Source organism: Telmatherina bonti (genome assembly GCF_933228915.1).
Source record: "Telmatherina bonti genome assembly, chromosome: 24".
In the NCBI taxonomy this organism is placed as follows: domain Eukaryota; kingdom Metazoa; phylum Chordata; class Actinopteri; order Atheriniformes; family Telmatherinidae; genus Telmatherina; species Telmatherina bonti.
Genome location: NC_136633.1, coordinates 21217536 through 21238007, shown reverse-complemented (window position 1 = coordinate 21238007; position 20472 = coordinate 21217536). Strand labels below are relative to the sequence as shown.

At 39.2% G+C, this 20472-nt stretch overlaps 1 protein-coding gene across 1 annotated transcript in view; it reads left to right on the top strand.

The window, feature by feature from the left end:
* Positions 1–20472, top strand: part of pard3ba (par-3 family cell polarity regulator beta a) — a gene marked incomplete at both ends in the record, with an annotated part of 221277 nt that overhangs the window by 5351 nt on the left and 195454 nt on the right. The window contains one exon of the mRNA XM_079264124.1: positions 6312–6413. Coding sequence (XP_079120250.1) covers positions 6312–6413 — 102 coding nt within the window. The remainder of the gene's footprint in view (positions 1–6311; positions 6414–20472) is intronic.

Here is a 20472-nt window from a genome sequence, read left to right as displayed (position 1 = left end):
TGTATATATATGTGTATATATGTGTATATGTATATATATGTGTATATGTGTGTATATGTGTGTATATGTTTATATATGTGTATATGTGTATATATGTGTATATGTATATATATATGTATATGTGTATATGTATATATATATATGTATATGTGTATATGTATATATATATATGTATATGTGTATATGTATATATATATGTGTGTATATGTATATATATATGTGTATATATGTGTGTATATATATATGTATATATATATATGTGTATATGTGTATATGTGTATATATGTATATATATGTATATATGTATATATGTGCATCATAAAAATCAGCCAATGGAAAGCAGAGATATTTTCATAGGTGAAATACTAGACGGACTCAGAGAGAGCAGATATCTACTGACCTACTCTAATTTTTTTCTGTCAGTGATTGCAGGCGTTGTTTTTTAGTTAGAAGCTCCCATGTCTGCCTGGTAGCTGTGAGAGGTCAAATAGCACATTTAGATAGTTCTGACTGGACATATTTTGATGAAAACATCTGTAAAACTTCCAAAGGTTTACTTTTTTTCCACTAATACTTTTGAATAGTGATTTATTACCATATTCTTTATTAATTGCTCAATAAATCCAGCTACTTTATTGTGGCACCATGGTGCATCATGGTACTTCATTATGATTCAGAGGTGACTTTTACTGTAACTACAGTTTAAATGTTATACCAAATCAATTTTATGCAGTAAATGTATTTTGATTCTGATTCACTTCTGTAGTAATCTCACATTTCTTAATTTTCTTTTGAGACCATCATAATACACACACCCCTTGTAGTTGTGAAGACAGACTTTGTTTACTTTGGTTATTGTTTACTTTGGTTATGTCATTTTGGACATTTTGTCATTTTTTCTCTGTTTTTGTTTATATTTTTGTTGTAAAAACATGCAGATATTTTAACCTTATAATTGACTGAAACCAGCAATGTGGCATCATTGGCTCCCAGTGGCAGGAGTGAGGACCCCTTATAACCAGCTGGTTGACCTCTCCTTTTGTGGATCAGGATTGTCTCTTTAGCCTGGGAGGCCACCATGAAGACTTAGTGTGTTGCCAGTTCTCAGAGGAAACAGTCAAGTACTGTAGCTGTCAGTCCCCATCTCATGGTCTGTCTGTGCAGGTTCAGTTCAGATTACAGCCCCTGTACTGACGGTTCACTAAACAAACTGAAAGCACTTTGCCCTCCTTCTCATGCATGTAAGAGGGAGAGCACTCGTCCACTGTGGGCTGGTATCTGCGTCAGAGCTCTGCTATAGTGTGTAAAATGCATTTGTCAAGTTTTATGTAATAATTTCTGTTCCATGTTTGTTAATTTGCTTTTTTAGACTCATCAGACATGTTCGTGAATTCCTGTAGTTGTGTTTTTTTTAGCCAAAAAACACTACATTGTGGCTACTCTTCCTCATATCAGCGAGCTCTACTTTGCATACGTTCACTTTAAAGATAAATATCCGTTGTTTTGGGGATTCATTTAGCTTCCTATTTGGATTTATGCAAATGGTATTCCATCAAAGAGCCAGGTCTTCACACATTTCATCTCCCTTTTTCTTTTACGCGCACCATTGGATCCGACTTGGAGACAGCTCCTCATCGACATGTTCATTAAAGACATTTTTTTTTCTAGTCACAGTTAAAGCTGCGCTATGCTCATCCACCTTCATAATGACACATTCTTCTGAGGATCACAGTGTGAAATAGCACCCCCAACGCCACGGCCTCTCTGAATTTAGCTCCTCTAATCGCCCCGGCGCTTTCACCGCTCTCAAGTAGTGTCGTGTTTGCTCACCAGAGTGTGTGTGTGTGTGTGTGTGTGGAGAAGGAAGCAGAGAAGGAGAGATATCATTTTAAATGATGGGGGACTTAGCGGTGTAATTTGCAAGGAATTTACTCCTTTAACTGTCACGCTAATTCTCTGCTTTTGACTCAACTTATTTTATGGTAAGAGAAAAAGGAAGTACTGACAATGAGGGACTTCAGAAGGACTTCCTTTTTATCTGTCAGATTATTTTTTCCCTCTGAAGTTTTATGCATTTATTGATAAACAGAGAGAAGTGGGTTTTACCAGCACCTCATGCATACCTGCTGCAGAGTTGATGCTAACTTATACCTTTAATCCAGTGATTTGGTGAAGTTAAACTCACTGAAAACCACGTTAATGCTTTTAGTTTTATTAGTGTGTGTGCGCATGTTTGTGTGATGTCGTCCCCAAAAGAACCAGATGAAGTTTTTCCCACCTTGTATGCACATAAAAGTGTGAGAAACAGGAATGCAGGGAGGCAGGCTGGTTGGACTGGTTTTTCCTGCAAGGTGTAAATCCATTGTTGCATCTTTGCAAAAATATGTGCTCTGCTGTTTTTACTTTCTGCAACCTGGATTTACTTCTCTTTTAGTAACCCTTGGAAGAAGTTTTTTAGGGTTGGTGGAGGTTTTTTTTTTTATTTTTTTTTTTTTAGATTTATGGTTTCAGTAAATTCATAATTAGTTTCATGAATGATGTGTAAATTGTATCTGGACTAGAAGATGTATTCAAATGGCTGAAGATTTTATTACTTTGAAAGTACACAACAAATAAAAAAAGTTTAAAAAGTTAAGCCATAGTACCAAACTTCTGCAGATTTTCTCCGTTAGGTTCCCTAAATGACTATTTCATGTTGCATCCGGTCTCTTCTCTGAGCCCTTTCCAGCCAGTAAGTCAATCCAGTTTTGACTCTCGGCTTATTTCTTTCAGTACAACTTTTTCTGTTCCTCCCTTCCTATGATTAAGTCCTCTAGTGTTTCTTTGATGAATCGGCCATGATGAATGTTGGAAACAACCAATATATTGATATCCAGTTGCTAGCATGTGACACAGTTCTGTAAAGCAAAATTCTGTGATGCTACAACAGCTTTGGGAATGTTCCTAATGAATGTCACTGTGCCATCGAAACAAGTCATAAATGCATATTTTAAGTCAGAAATTTCAATAGAGTTACTTTTAACTTCTAATTTCACCTTTAATCCATCTTTAATGAAGTGTCTGGGGAATGCTAAGACATTTAAGTCATGAACAGTTCATGAGCAAATAAAAATGTTTGTAGCAAAAATAAGTTATTTTGTAATCATTTATAAGTTATCCATATCCTCCAGTAATAACTTTGTTATGAATATTAATTATAGAGGAAAAGAGGAAAGTAGAGGTGTAATTAGGACAGTGAATTATCTGGTTGTGAACAGCATGTGCCAGCCAGTGGAGAGTAGCCGTTCTGCTGCAGTGTTCGTGATGGAGAAACCCATCATAACCAGCAGGAGTCACATTTTCATCCTCATTCTATGAAGTGTTGCATTTGTGTTGCTTGATTGATTCTTTGCAGTTGAAAGATCTAATTTTATTGAAAAATTTTCTCATAGTAACTTATTCAATGTCTGAAATCTTATCTTCTTTTGAAAATAGGTGCAGTTCTTCCAAATCTTTTAGCATAACTTTATCAACCATGAATAGAAAACCTCGCTTTCTTCCTTCATTTCCCTTGTCCTTCATTTGTTTGGTAACACCTTACAGGCACTGGCTGCTCTGAGACCTGGATCATTGCACTGCATGCTTGTTTGCATGGCGCTCTGTGTTGTCACATTGTGGAAATACTGCAGGGTTTTTGTGTTTTAGCTGTAGCTGGGCACGCCGCTTATTCTCTCTGAGTTCTGGCTCTGGCATTATTGTAACTCCTTGAAGAAAGGGCAGCTCTGGCTTTATTCCTGTGATTGAAATCCCTGCCTCTCTTAGCCATTTGTTATGAGAGAATGGACTTGGCCCGCGGTGAAAAGCATACACCCTCTTTTTCATGTCCCGTGGTTTACATTTGGATGCAGCCGAGCAAGAACAAGACCATTCATGACTGGGCTTGTGGTGGAGCAGAAGCAACACATTGAGTCTGAGCCAAAGTCATTCAGGCTTCCAAGATGTATACCCACAGCCAGTAATTTAGCTAGAAATGTCTTATTGTAATTGTTTTGAACAATAAAGCTAGTCAGTGATGTATTTTTCCACCAACAACTTGCTTCTCATAGAAATATTATGAATCAAATCGCAAGTATTTACCCCAAAAGACCAAATCTGGCTCATCCAGAAGGCTTCTGTTTGTAATTTACACACTTTTACCATCGGCTGCATCCTAAAGATCCACCAAACAACACAACAGTAAGCTGTGTGTGTGTACACTCTGGGTCAGAAAAATGGGAAGATGGCATTGTTCACATACTTCTGTTTATTCTGCAGTGTAAACAGCGAGCAGATTTCAGATTGTGGCCTTGTGAGAAGTGCTTGTTGTCTTTGTCAGTGAATGGGGCACAGAGTTGTATGCAGTTCCTGTTGGGTGGGGTGTGCTCACCCTGACCTCTTGATGGGGACGGTAAAACTGGACAGGAATGTGCCCACCACTCCGCATGGTAGAGGAAAAGCTGAAAAAGGCACGTCCTTGCCCTCCCCTCTGCCTCTGCATGAACTGAACTTTGTAAACATAGATAATCTTGATTTCCAGCAGGAAGTAACAAAAGTAAATTTAAAAAAAGGTTTTTGATGAGCCTCAGCCCTCCTTAGCAGGGTGGACATTAGCATTACAGCTTCTGGAGAGATTATCTGCCTCAAATTAAGCTACTTTTTCTTTCAGCTGCTGCGTTTTGAAAAGGTTGTACTGCTCCACATCTCTCTTTTGGAGTTGTGCTAACGAGAAAAAGTTTTAGTTTCCATTTTTTGTTTGTTTACACATCTTTTAGTGTATTGATGCTCCAACTGGTGATGTATAAAGAAACTGGAAAAGCACTCGGAGAGCGCAAACGTCCGCCAAGCACAATGTTAAAGAATCCTCCAAACGGTGATCCAGATCATCACCTAAATTAAATCAGTTCTTCCTTTTCACATTTCCAAGAACTCCTGAAAATTTCATGAAAATCCGTCTATAACTTTTTAAGTTATCTTGAACACAAACAGACAAACGGGTAAAAACAAAACCTCCTTGGTGGAGGTAATAAGGAATTCCTTGAGATATATTTAGGGCTTGTATAGCTCTTATCTGCAGGACACGCTTGCCTCCTTGGTCTAGACCAGTTTTTCCCCAAATGGGTGGTCCTGAACCCCAAATGAGTCCCAAAGTAATTTCAGAGTCGCCATATAATTGTAAAGAAAGCCTTGATTTATTGAATAAATTTGGGTTTTTAAAAACTTTCACGTTGGAGCATGGAACGCCAGATATTATTTTTTAATTAGATAATTCTGTGATTTACAAATTACTCAGGGCTTTTTCTGTGTTTGAAATCAGAAAATTTCCCACAGTTCCTACAGCTCTAGACCAGGGATACCAAACTCTGGTGCTGGAAAGCTGTAGACCAGTTGGGTTTCTGTCTCCCTGCTCCAACACGCCTGACTGGACTGAATGGGTCTTTGTGCAGAAGTTGAGGAGAAGCTGGTGGGTCGTTTTGTATCGAAACAAGTCTGTTGCTTTCTTTGACCAAAATACTCAGAATTCATTCAACTTCTTTACATCTTTAGTTATTCTGGAAACCTGCCAGGGGTTTCCAGCTTCAGTCTTTGAGGGCCACAGTCCTGCAGGTTTTCCATGTATCCCTGCTTCAAAACACCTGACTAACATGAATCAGTCATTGTGCAGAACTTCATTGGCTGTTGCTTTCATTTTACAGAATTTAGGTGTGTTGGAGCAGGGATACATGGAAAACCTGCAGAACAGCGGCCGTCCAAGACCAACTTTGGACACCCCTGCTGTAGATTTTCTCATTAACTTAGACTCATTCTGTACATTTCTGACCTAAAACTCTGTGTTCGGGATGTGTTTGATGACACAGTGACATCTGTTGTGTGTTTCTGAAGCTGCTGCTGCCTAGCAGCGTTCTGACAAACTGCACTATACAACTTTAATCCACTATGCTGCAGCAGGGTTTTACTTCACACGCTAGAAAATGGATATAAACACAGTGGCTGTTTTAAATGTGCACCATCGCTGACTCAGCAAAGATTAATAGAGAGAAAGAAACAAAACAAGAGTGATTGTAAGATCGTCTTTTGCTGGTTGGAAAGAGCTAACAGGTTGGGTAGGATCCAACATGGATGCTGAATTAGCCGTTGATAGGGTGCTTCTCATTGGGAAAATGGTAAAAGTTCTGGAGTGTGTCTTTTATGAATCTTTCATTTACTTATTTTTAAAAAGCATGTAATTAACTGAATCTGTGTTGTGTTGTTCCAGAGTGAATTCATGATTTGTTCTCTTTTGTTTGCGCCTTCAGCACGGGGAGATTACAATAAAGATTCAGCACTTGGAGTACGCTGAAGGAGGAATCCTGGATGTGGACGACCTGCTGAGTGATCTGGTGGAAGACAGAGACAAGGTAAGAACCAGTTGGTTCGGGTGGATTTTCGTCCCCATGTTAGCTGCACAAGAGCCTAAATATACAAGCCAAGAGGTCGGGAGAGTCTGTAGTTAATGTATGAATGCAAACAAGATGCAATGATATGCATGCCTAGAAAATCCATATTTTATTTCCAATAGAACATCATATCAGATGTTGAACTGAGATTTTTACCATTTCTTGGGATATTTTTAGCTTATTTTCAATTTGATGGCAGCAGCACACCTCAGAAGCCTGACTAGAGTGATGTTTAGCGTTGTGTAGTATCTCTGCTCCAAATACTTCCTGTTGATGAAAGGTGGAGACCAGGGGTGGGGGACTCTGGTCCTCATGAGCCACAATGTTCAGAGTTTCCCTTCTCCAGAGGTTAATGTAAGCTCTTCACCAGTCTGCTAAGAAAGTCTGATGTGTGTCAGGTGTGTTGCAGCAGGGACGCTCCCAACACTTGCAGGATTGGAGTTGGCCACTGCTGGTGTAGACTGCTGGCAGGCCAGTTCAGCAACCAGACTCTCCTGTGAAGCTGTATTGTTGTGACCATTTGCTGATATCATACACTGTAGATGGTGGGATCTTCTGAAGTCATTGCTACTTTATGTTGAGGAACATTTTTCTCAAATTGCCCAACAGTTTTTACATTTATTTTATTTCTGCCTCCCTGAAAGGCCCCTATTTTATTCCCATTCATATTACTGAGCTGTTGCTAAACTATATAAGTTGTTGTTAATTGCTCCTCCAGTTGTTTTTGATGGGTGGAAATTGGACTTTTACAGCATTTTGTTGCCTCTGTTTGAGTTGATCAAATTCAGAAAGGGCAAATATTTTCCATGAAGTGGTAAAAGGTCTCATTTTCAGAATCTGATCATTTAGGAGAAAGTTGTTACCTTCTGTACATTTGAAAAAGTGTCTTAAATGTTTGAGAATTTAGGTTTTATTTCTTTGTTTTAATAAAATTTACTTTTCTATTTTGATACCATCCAGTCTTCTCATAGCCCAGTAAACTTCTGCTAAGCAGCAGTTTCTCATTGGTGGTAGGGCTGGCGATATGATGATTTATATCCTTTGGACGATAAAAAATGTCTATTGTTCCATATGAGGCTCTATCGTTTACGTCACGATAAGGTGTTTTACTGCAATATTTTATGTCAAGGTGCGCTTTATGGCATACACACTGCAATATATAAACATACGTGGAGAAAGACTGTAGCAGACGCGTTTCAGAGCAGGATAGTTCACAAAAAGTTGACTAGCCAGCTAGGGCTGTGACAATACGCTTTCGTCTCGATTTGATTCCGATTTTTTTGGGTGCTGATTCAATTTAAATTGCGATTCTCACAATTCTTTAATATTACTGATTTTTGTAGATTTAAAACCACAAAAATGTATAAAAATTGTTTTTGCTCGTCGTTTTTCTTGATTTCAATTAGAAGTAAACAACACAGAAGCCAGACCATCATTCTGCTGCTATAATGTCCAAGAAGACAAGTTAAAAGATCAATGAAAATAATAAAAATGACAAAAATTCTATGATGGATTATTTTTATTTTTATTTTTATCATTTTTATTATTTTTATTTTTATTTTTATTTTTTTAACAAAAAAATCTATTTTAAATTTGTGAATAAAAAAAAATCACGATTTTTGATGTTTCGATTCGGTTTTCCCACCCCTACAGCCAACCCAAACTGAAGAACTTGTTCGTAAAAGAGGAAATTTCTGTCGGATGCGGTTTGGATATAAAAATACCAACGCGGAACCGAACAAACAACGGACTCCGACACAACTAACTCATTTCATCACCTGCGCAAGAATCAGGAAAAAGAAAACAGAATAAATAATAGAGTCAACGAGCAACAAACAATTTGATGTAGTTATGTATATCGTTATGGGGATGTAAAATTAGCTATATCGGGATATGAGATTTTGGTCAGATCGCCTGGCCATAATTAGTGGATGTTTCAGCTTTGTAAGATAAGCTGTTGCAGAGAAAGTGAAATATCCTTGTTCTTACCAGGGTTTAGTGACAGTAAATTACAGCTGTCATTCTTCACCACGCTAAGAGTCTTGGAGATGATTTGAGTCTCCCTCCTGACGTCTCCAGCTTGGCATTGTTACAGGTTTTCCAATAAACAAGGTACATCATCTGTATTTATCTAAACGCTGGTTACCTTGTAAACCAACAAAATACAAAACATACCTGGAATGAGTGTTTTTTTTCATTATAATTAACAAACTTCCTTCCTTGTGGCTCTTCAGGCAACAAATGAATGTTTTTTGTCGTGCAGATGGAAGTTTTCCCAAACAGTTTTAGAATTTTTCCTGCATACATACACACATGCAGACAGTGGCCCAATTTCCAGTGCAGAGCAAAAATTTTTTCCCCTTGCTAATTTCCCATAATACATTCATAAGATGTGCTAATAAACTGCACAGAATCCATATTCATAAGCTCTGGGTCCAGACAAATGATGAATTACCAATACTTAGTCAGCAGGAAAGCCAAATGAAATGGAAATGAAATATTTAGCCATGTGCCATGCAATAATAATTGGTATTTTAAGCTGCACCATCGGTAGTGTGTGTGTGTGTGTCCGTGGTCCAACATGCCATGGCATGTTTATATATTTTTATAAATTGAACTGCCAGATTAGCAAGATATAAAGTCGCCATTAAATCACAGAGAACAGAGGCTTCATTTTCTGACATGATGGAGTTAAAATCTTAAAATCTGCACCTTATTTCTGCAGAAGAAGGTGAGTCGTGGATTTTAATGACTCGTTTTCCAGCCTAGACCTGCGTCTTCTGGGAGCGATGATGAAGTGTCATAACACATCTCCCTCTGGCATTTGATCAAATTCTTTTCACTGCCAAGTTAACCCGACGTCGGCCCTTCTTTTCCCCCTTTCTCGTTGTTCTTTGTGATCACAGGCTCACTGTAACAAAACGCTTCACTCTAGCCTGCGCCGTGCAGAAACCGTCCTATTTACCTCTACTTTTTTTTTTTTTTTTAAACTCTCGTAGCGTTCATCCAACTCTTTAAACACCCCCTCCGCACCCTCCTTCCATTGTACTTCTCATTTTACCCTTTTGTTTTTGGTGCTGATGAAAAGATAGCCGGCAGAATGGGATGAGTGCGTGATCTTCACAATGTGCCAGTCATTCGACTTATCTCCGGGCTTCCAATCCGCGTCGGCTCTCATAGATTAATGAGCTGCGCCTGGCGTTCTTGATTAGTCTGACTTCCTTTTGTTTGTCTACATTTTTATTACCTCGCCTCAGCCGGGAGATTCTATCTTTAGTGCTTTTTTTCTGTTCCGTTATTGTGGCCAACGCTGTTTCACCATCAATCATACAGGAGTGGTCCTATTGTGAGGAACCTCCACAGCACAGCATGGGCCTTGTGTTAGCTGCGGATGCTAATGAGAGATAATGGTTAGCTATTTGTACGCTTAGTGGTTAGCTTAGCCGCGAGTCCAGACCTCTTTATCGGGGCCAGCCCCTGACTATTATTCAACACACACTCACACACACACATTTCAGCTGTCCCCGCCGTCTGTGTTGAGCTGCAGGCAGGCGTGTAGCGTGGCGTGTTAGCCTGTACGGAAGGAGCGCCACTGGTGGTTGATGAGGGTGGGGATGAGGGGGCGGCTGTGATTTGATTACAGCTCTGCCCCCTGCATCTGTGACATGCACACATGGACATACACACCGCCATCCTCACACGCTCTGTTTGTTAGCCCCCCATCTTGAGACACAGACCACCAGCCTCCTCATGAATATTAATATCAATCTGATGAATGTGGAGAAGGCCAACTATTGTTGGTTTAGGTGTGACCACATATACAGAGCACACACAAAGAAGCTCAGTGTTAAGAGACCACTACGGGTCACAGTCCAGTCTATTATATTCTCCTTGTCTTTGATACACAACTGTGTGTGTGTGATTTGTGCCTTGAAGGGCGATTTAAAGTATTTTGGTTGATGTTGTTGACACATTAGTCACCACACCTCTTTAATCTCGACCAGAGGTGAAGACATTGCTTGATCTAGATTATTTTCACGTTATGTTTATATTTGACTGGTGACCGTTCAGTGAAAAGGAAATATTTTCATCAATTTATTTTTTAAAATATTTTTTTAACCAAGTTTTGAATGAATTTATAATGTTTTACTGTTAAGCCGGACTGTTATAATTAGGGGTGGGAAAATCTAATCGAAAAATCAAAAATCTGGATTTTTTTGCTTCACAATTTTAAAATAGATTTTTTGTTCAAAATATTGGTTTTTTTTTTCTTTCAAATGAATATAATTCATTACAAAATTTTTGTAATTTTTATTGTTTTTATTGATCTTTTTACTTGTCATCTTGGTCGTTAAAGCAGCAGAATGATGGCTACTGTGTTGTTTTTCCTAATTGAAATCAAGAAAAATGACTGACAAAGAAAAAAGTTTCATTAATTTTTTAATTTTTTTTTATTTTAATCTATAAAAATTACCAATATCGAAGAATTGCGAGAATCGCAATTTAAATCGAATCAGCACCCAAAAAATCGTAATCGAATCGGGACAAAAGCATATCGTCACAGCCCTAGTTATAATGAAATAAAAAGGCAAAAGCAGATGCCGTGATGTTTGGGAATCAATTGGGATCAACCACATAATTTCCTTTCCTGTCAGTTTTCACCCTTCAGCTCTGTTTCTACCAACAAATGCAAGTTGGTACGCATTTCTTTGTGTCTCCACCTGTAAAAACTGGGAAAGGTACCAGAATACCCTCCTGTTTTTGGGATCCTTCTGTTGCTGTCCATATTTTGCACATCTGAACTTAAACATCAGAGCTTGACACACTGTCATCCATTGATTAGTTGACATAATTGCCAGTGTCTGTGGGAATTGGTAATGAGAAAATCATGAACAGCATTTGTTTTTGTGTTAAAAGCCACAAAGAAAAAAAAAGAAGTCAAGCCATTGGATTGCCACCATTTTCCTCTTTTCTTTCTGGGGATTTTCTTTCTTTGTTATAATTCTCTTAAATACCCAAGATGTGTCTCTGTCTGGGTTATATTCTGCCCAACAGGTAACCAGACTGTCATTTAATGATTGCTAGAAGTGTCATGTCCTTTCTTCTCTTTATTCACAGCTCTCTATGGTCTTACATGCGCTACATGTCCTCACAAAAAAGAATCCAGTGGTTCAGGCAGTAGAGCAGGTCATCCAGTAATCGGCTTGACTGTGCAAATTCTTTGCCATCCTAATCACTTTGCCTCCATTGTTAACTTATGTATGAATATTCAGCGGTAATGCGGATTGGCTGTCACATTTTCGTCAGTCTGCCCCGAGGCAGCTGTGGCTGCACATGTAGCTTTCCATCACCAGTTATGAATGCGGTCTGGATGCATTGTTATTATTAAAGGAACTCTCAGGTGAGCTGCTATTAGCATAGCATGCAAACTATATATCCTTACAGGTGGGCTAATCTCTTGTTAGGCATGTTGTAGTGAGCTAAATGAAAGAGTTTGTATAATTTTAGGATCTCGAAAGTCAGTACTTAGTGCCCCAGCCTGTGTTTTGTTCTGTTCTCTGTCAAGATGATGGCACACAGCTTCAATACTATTGAGGTCCAAGCTCTGGGAAGCTCCATGAGACCTGTTGCCACCAATTAACAATCCTGATAAGGCGATGGATAGGCTGGAGTTCCTCATGCGTCTGTTTCTTTTTCTTAAGGATATCACTTAACGATTATTAAATAATAAAATGAAGGGATGGCCTGTGTGCTCTGTGCAGCATAAAGAAAATACCATGCAGATGCAACTTGATTAGAAACCCATCTCTTGTCTGCTTCACAGTCCTGCTATTCCAATTTGAATGTTCTACATGTGTGTGTCCTTTCTTGTTACACTGATGTCCTACAGAAAACCGATTAAAATCAGGGAGCATGACGTCTTTTGATAAGTAGACTGTCACTCCACGATCCATGTGCACGCAAACACACATAAATCAACACAGACCCATTTTTAAGCAGGAAAATTAATAATACTAATAAAAAACCCAAGCTGATCTCCATCTGAAATGTCAACCGTTTGATTAAAAGACCACTTTCCATCATTTCCCCATCATTTCGTTTACCTGCATGTCACAGCGACTGATGAAATGCTTGAAAATCAACCCTGTCACATAGAAAAATGAAAGGATCCATGATGTGGGTTTGTGGTCATGAATACTTTTGTATGTTTTAAAGAAAATTAGCCTCTATGTTAAAGATGCTATAAGATATATGGATAGAAGTGTATATAGTTAATATAAGTTTCTTCTGCAACAAAATTAGGCAACCAGGAACATTTTTGAAATACCTATTTATTATTTAACCTGACAATCTGCAATTTTTGACATTTCATGGTAACTTGATTGCTTATCTCTGTCATGATTCCAGTGGTTCACTTGTGTTTTTGTTGTCGTTCTACATCCAGCATCCCTCGACTAATGAAAAATATTGTAAATGCATGCTAATACATGCAGTCGCTGTAAGCATTAAAATGCAGCACAGCAATCGCACTATAAATAATTAGATTTTTTAAAGAATTGTAATGCATAATTACATCATTTTGTGTCTTTTTGCAAATAAAAATGAGCCTCGTGATTATGTACAGTGTTAGAAAGAGGAGAAATTTCTTGTCCGTGTGTTTGAGTTGGATTTCCTTTTTTTTTTTTTTTTTTTTTTTTGTTTTTTTTTTTGAGAGTTTTTCCTTATAAGCATCAACATCTGCATCAGTCTGCTAAGGTGGGTGGGGTGAGGTTGCAGACTTTCTTAGTTCTATGCATCTAAGAATATATAGTATATTTATTGAATAATGTATGTGGGCAAGCACATTTTCACAGGCGTTCACACCTTGTTGGGTCTGTGAATTTTCACATGCTGACATGTTAATAAATCCATCATTTGACAGATATAAAAACACAAATCCCTGGTATGTGTGTATTAGAGACAAACTAATATACACATGTTTTATGCATATTTATCTATAAATAAAGATTTGGCCTCTTATGATGTCTTATCCTCAAGGTAAGGTTTGTTGTTTTCATTTCACATAATCTCTTTACTTCTGCTTCTATGTTAGAAGTTCTTTACTAAGCCGCCTTGTTCTAGCCCTTAGCTGGTTGACAACATTATATTGATCAAATATTTATCACTGAAATGGATTTTTGGTGATATGTTTCCATATTAATTGTACAGAAATGATTTCGACTGTTTGATCCCAGTAAGGATGGACTGTTGGAGAATCCCAGAAAATGCTCGCCGGATGGTCCCCACATTTCCTCTGACATACTTCACAACTTGGAAGGTCTTTTAATGTTGTTTTGTTTTGGGAGTAATAAAAAAATGTGACTTCCACATCCATGGAAGCTCCTTCCAGTGTCCTGGCGCCTCATTTACAAAGCTGTTGCACGCACAAAACCTGGCGTACACCAATTCTGCCGATAAGTGCAGATAGTGGAGACGCTACATAACATGGTACTAAATGACGTCAGTGCTTCACCTACGTTCACCTGATCAATCATCCAGTCTGAATGATTGTGTTGTCAATCATCCTCTCATGTTGGAGCCAAATGCTGCTCCTTTATGTCTAGAAGTGATGCAACACATCAGAGGTGGAGAATTTGGATTTATTCACAAGTTTATCTCATAGTGTCATTTCTGTCAGGGTGGTGTTTATTTCTCTCCATCTCCTGCACCTCCTCCTTGATGGCAGTTATTGGTTTCTCTGCGAGGACACCGCAGCTAGGACACAAGGTGGAACCACTCCCCCCCCCCGACCAAATCTGCAACGCTGCAACCCAGCTGGCACACACAGGAACACCAGTATGTTCCCAGTAAATAAACTGGAGTCAGAGACGTCTCATTTATACACGTTCATTTTATAATCTGAAACAAAGGAATGAACCACTTCAGCATCATCTGAAGCATTTTGGTCCAGCGTATCTCTGGACTCATTCATTTTCCCTGCCAGCTTCTAATCTGTGGCAGTGGGCAGCGGTCCCCCTTCCTCCTCCTGTGGACCAAGATGCACTTTCTCCCTACATTTTATTGTCTGGCTGTTTTATTTTTACTTTCCAGATAAGTCCGGTGGTCTGATGAGACATGCTGACAGCATCTGTCCTCTGCTGACGCTCCTCTGCCTTTCTGGTGGTGGTGATGTCCATCCCGTGTCCACCAGATAAAATATTTTTACATTTTACAACCTCATCGATCAGAATTTCTGTCTCATTTCCCAAAAATTCCTCTTTTTGGCTTTTTTCCTGCTGAACCGTTATGGAAAGGAGCTCGATTAATATTTATCAGGGGTGTTCACCTGACCTTTTATGGCCAATATGTGGGCGTGACAAGATGTTCCCTCATGTGCGCAACATTTAGTGTTGATCCTGATTTATGAAGCGAAACAGGCGTGGGACGTGCGTGCGCACTGCTTTGTAAATCGTGAAGTTTTTTTGCGCCGCATTTCCTGTTTTCCATACGTACGCCACCTGTAGTCAGCGTTGCTACCCACAGTTTGATAAATGAGGCCCCTGAACTCAACATAACTAAATTGGGCTTTCCAAATGTTCCACCACTCTGTTGAGAGGATCATTTTAGTCTCATTAGCTGCGTTTCCATTACATTTTTGCACAAAATGAAATTTGATAGTTTTGACAAATAATTCCAATTTGCAAGCGTTTCCATTGAACAGTGTTTAGCGCGTAGGCCTCAGTTTGTATAAAATCTTGTCTGGCTGACGATTTTATCACAATATGTCTGTTTCTTTATATGTATTGATCTGTATTAGACACAGCAGGCAGTATGTACATGTTGACAGATTTATGCCTTGGCTGCAGAAATGACCAGATACATTACAATACAGCCAAACCTATACTTTTTGTCTGTGAAAATGTTTGCAGACCTGAACCAACTAAACAAAATGATGAATAATTCCAACATAACTAGTAACTTTAAATCCAGTCCAATCCAATGTATTTGTTGGTTTGATATCCTTTTGCTTTCAGGGAACTGTGTAAATCATGTCTGGAGATTCCTCCAAAGACATTTATTACACATCAGGCATCAACCCCGATGATGGGTGACAATACTTTGGGATCTTTCCGTTGCTATACGGAATACTTAAAGCGTGCTAACCTGTTAGAGCAAAAGTGTTGTGAATGGGGACTTGATTGTGAGACGAGGATGTGCTGATTAGCCTTTGACGCTTGGTGACAGATTGCTCCCTCACCTCCCCTCACCCCCTATTCACCACCACCAGGAGCCACGATTGAGTAGCTTGTGAATAATCCCATAACTCTGCACCTTGTGTGAATGGCCAGTGATGAATGCGAGCATGAAGTTCAAGTGCGCTGATTGACATAAAAAAAAAGACATGAATGCAACCTAATCAGAATCGTTACCTTCTCCATATTGTAATCATGCACCTATCTAATCTTAAAGGTCTCATATTTTGCAAAATTCGCATTCTAAAGGTTTTCTAACAGACGTATGAGTCCCAGCAGCCTGTGTATGAGGCCCAAAAATGAGAAAAGTCTGTTGCCTCTCTCACTAGCATGCTCCACTTCATAGCGAATTTGCATTCAAGCAGCTGAGTCTGACATCTTTCATTTTTTGACCTCAGAAAGGGAAATACCCTCTCACCCTGGGAGTGAATACTGCAATTGACCCGCTATCCCATCTAGTCTGTACTCTAAAATCAACAAGTGGGCACCAGCGAAAGCTGCATCTTCTCCTTGAGAGGGGCATGGAGATATTGTGCACAGACACGCCCAAAAAAAGGTTGAAGCACAAACAGCTTGTTCCCAGTAGAGCTCACGAGCCACTTTTGGAATGGCTGAAAGCAAGTGCCAAGGCTGAATTTTAGGTAAAACATTTTGAAAGCAATGCTGCTGGACCTCTGACATCCATATGAAATAGTTGGAAAAAGGTATAATATGATACCTTTTTAAAGAAAAAATACCAAACTTTTGCCATTTTCCCCGTCATGCGCCCCCTTTCGACGGCTAATTTGGCTCCCATCTGGCATCCTACCTGACCTGTTAGCTCTCTCCAGCCAGTAAAAGACAATCTGACGATAACTCGTTTAGTCCCTTTCTCTCTCTTTTAATATTGTTTTTATTTGTTGAAATCACTGATGTTGCATGTTCAAAACAGCCAGCTCTGTGAAGAGAAATTCTGCGGCAATGTTACGTTGCGTCCCAGATGTAAAAGTTGTATAGTTTTGGTTTCTCATCTTCGGGACGCAGCTGGGTAGCAGCGACTCTAGAAATGCACATAATAAATGTTGCTGTGTCAACGAACAAGTCCGGGACGTGGAGGTCAGACAGTTGCGTGAAGGGTCTTTAAGATACGATCACTCACAGAATGATCCAGTTGAAATAGACGTATTTTGCTCTTTATTCGTTATGTGAACCAATTTTCTCAATGAAATTTTCAGAGGCATGCTTTGGTCATTTAGCCTTAGTTTGACCCTGCTGTAACAGATGTCTTGAAAGCACTCTATTAAGGAGGAAGGGGTTACTCCACTCTGTCCTCCAGGAGGTGGACCTTTACTGACACCTTTTTATTTGAACAGTATCAGCTGAGTGTAGCGCAATGGAGGGGTCAAAGAAGTTCAGATATGAATACTTCAGCAGACCATGGTTGACTATGGAAGCGCAATATTCATAATGTTTGAACATCACCTCCCAATACTCCACACATGAATTGGAATGACTGTCTGAAAGCTGGATTTATACTTGAACGTTTGTGCAGTAGCACCAAGAGACAACCTCTGGTGGTTAAAGGTGAAGCCTATGTGGAAGTGCCAAAAAGTCCAGATCCCCACTCATCCACAAGGGGCTCCAAAACAGAGACTCCTATGTTAAAAAGACCAACTTCACATCAGAAATGAACATGTTTACAGCCTGTTAGATAAAAAAAAAATTTTTTTTTTTAGGATTAATAGGTCAGGTTACCATTCATGAATTCATGACAACTGGGGTGGGGGGGGGGGATTTTTTTTAACTCCTCCGTTAATAGTAATTCCATATCAAAATTTGGCCTATTTAGGGGCGTGTCCTTTTGATTGACAGGTATCCAAAATGCTGCTTTAAGATGGAGGAATGAAGAACAATCATGATTTTCAGCTGGTTAACAGCATGGCGTAGCTTTTGCCTGTTTACCTCTGTTAGCTAGTTAGCTCTGGGTTTGCGCCGATAGCTCTTACCTACAGGCAGTTCAGAGATCACTAGATGTCAATCATGCATGACATGCTCATGCTCGACCATTTTGTATTTTCCGGGAAAGATGACACGCGTGATGCTGCTAAGATAGCGATGGTAGGAACCCTATGGCAGGAACTGCCCAATGAGCTTCAGTTCAGCTCTTCAGAAACTTACGGGAGACCTCACTTAGCCTCCGTCCATCTTTTAAATACAGTTTATGGGTAGGACTTGTTACAATGCACTCTTGCAATTGAGCATAGGGTTGCGATATCATGTTGCAGTGTGTCTGCCACAAGTACTGCACAAATTCAACGAGAAGCTCCAAAAATCCAGAAATGCATAATACCAAATCGGCCATCACAAGGTGTAAACTTTGGTGAAACCGCACTGCATGCAGGAGTGCACGTCAGCTCTGGAAGAGGTGTGAGTCAAGCCTCTGCAGACTTAAACTTAGCATACGGCGCTGTTGTCTTAATTGTCTCTATGCAAAAGCCATGTGAGTATAAATTCATCTTAAGGTTGTGTTCTGTTTGGCGCTATTTGGTCCACTTTAAACTAGTCCTGGTCCATTTCCAATGGTCATATGGTTTTATTTGGAGTCATGTGAACACACAACTCTGGTGAATCATAGCTTCAAAGTCCCAAAAACGTATTGTTTCAGATTTCCTACCAAACTAGCAGCAACAATGCTGCCTGCCTCATGGACAACAATGAGTCCATGAGGTAGTTGCTGTAGGGGCTGTGGGCTGCCCATTGTAATGCCTGTTTAAAATAGGTAGTGGTCCTTAGAGGACAATGTAAAAGTGACATTCATGTGTCAATGTCGTTTCCCTTTCGGCTTGTTCCTTATTGAAGGGGTCACCACAGTGAACTATTGATCGGGTGAATATGATTTTTTGCTTCATAATTTTAAAATAGATTTTTTTGTTAAAAATAAATAAAAATAATCCAATTATAAAATTTTTGTCATTTTTATTGTTTTATTGATAGTTTTACTTGTCTTCTTGGCATTAGAGCAGCAGAATGATAGTCTGGCTACTGCGTTGTTTTTTCCTAAGTGAAATCAAGAAAAATGACGAGCAAAAACATTTTATATGTTTTTGTTTTTAATCTACAAAAATCAGCAATATCAAAGAATTGTGAAAATTTGCAATTTAAATCGAATTGGCACCCAAATCATTGGAATCAAATTGAATCGGGACAAAAGCATATCGTTACAGTCCTAATCAGTACCTGTGCTAATTAATATCAAACTGGGTACAACATTGTAGCATCACTATCTGAGAATCTTTTTTATTAAATACAAGAGAATATAATGCACAATAAGAAATTACACTCTGATCCGTTGTATATATGTGTTCACAAGTTTAGAGAAATTAAAATTATGTTCACCTGTAAAAATGTTCACTGTTCTTTGCTGCTATAAGCTTTTCAGCCCTTTAGTTCAGATATTTTATGGGGTTGAAGACAATCAGGTGGAGTTTACTTTACTTACAATGTAAAACTGATGCAAAAGTTCAATAATGTAGGTTAAAAACCTACTTTTAAACCCAAGGAGACCCTAAACATGTACCAAAGTTGTTATTTAAAGGGGTGCTATTATGGTATTTGGAGTTTTCTGAGCTTTCTACAGTGTTACAGTGTTGAATCCTCATCAGACATGTGAACGACAGTTTTTTATCACCTAAACACATGTTTGAGTTTGAATTCCATCACACTCTCCGTTCGGTTTCCATGGCGACGAAAAACGCATCGTTTTAGAGAGTTTTTTCTACTTGGAAATCCTTGTGACGTCCCGGGGGATAAGGTTCGGTGATTGGTTACCTTCTACTGGTTAACAAGGGCATGTACAAATACATCAGGCGGGTGGAAAACGTGGGATAAAGTTATTTCCAACGATGGCTGGTGAGTTTACCAAAGAGAGACATCCTGCTGCATTCGTTGCTGTGGGTTGCTGTTTTCCACTTCGTTTTCAGGCTCTAATTCAGGTTCCAACATGTAGGGCTGTTTGCTATGTGTTGACATTGTATTTTTTTTTTTTTTATTGAGTTCATATTAGCCTAATCCTTCTGTTTATGAGATGTTACAACGATGGCAAAAGCAGGTGCGGTGCGCGCTCCCGATGTAGTGCAGTGGCGGGAGGCGGGGCTTAATGCGGAAGAGTCTCAATCCACTCGTTTTGCCCGCAGGCTGATCTGACAGCCTACAGAGAGGGTCGGTCTGAAGTAAATAAAGCTATTTGTGACAATAACTTGATCAATCCCAGCTCTTCTGCTCTCAGAAATAAAAATAAATTAGCCTGAAATGCACATAATAGTTCTACTTTTAATAAGTCTTTGGTCAAATAGTGACTAAAAGAGACTTTGTCCAAAGCACATCAAGGGTTTTTGGCAAATGTCCCCTTTAAGACATGAAGTCTTATCGCTTAAAAGCTTCACATTTAAATGAACAAAATGTTAAAGTTAGATCATCTCTGTGACAGACGGTTTCCTGCAGATCAGATCAGGCTGGAGAGGTTTGCCTGGCGGGATTCGGTCACTTGAGCTGATTTGATCGCATCTCATCAGCCTCGACCTTGATGCAGCCCTCCCATCTGAGCACCTCAACAGCTCTTCATCTGATTATTTTCAATTAACAATACCCACTCCACACAATCTCTCTCTCTCTCACACACACACACACCTTCACCAAACCTGTCTGATTGTAATTACGTTAAGGGAACCCGACGAAGGCTTTAACGAGAAATTGTTCCGACTGTGGCAGTCTGCTTTTCATTTAATTGCACGCATGTTGATTTTCTCATA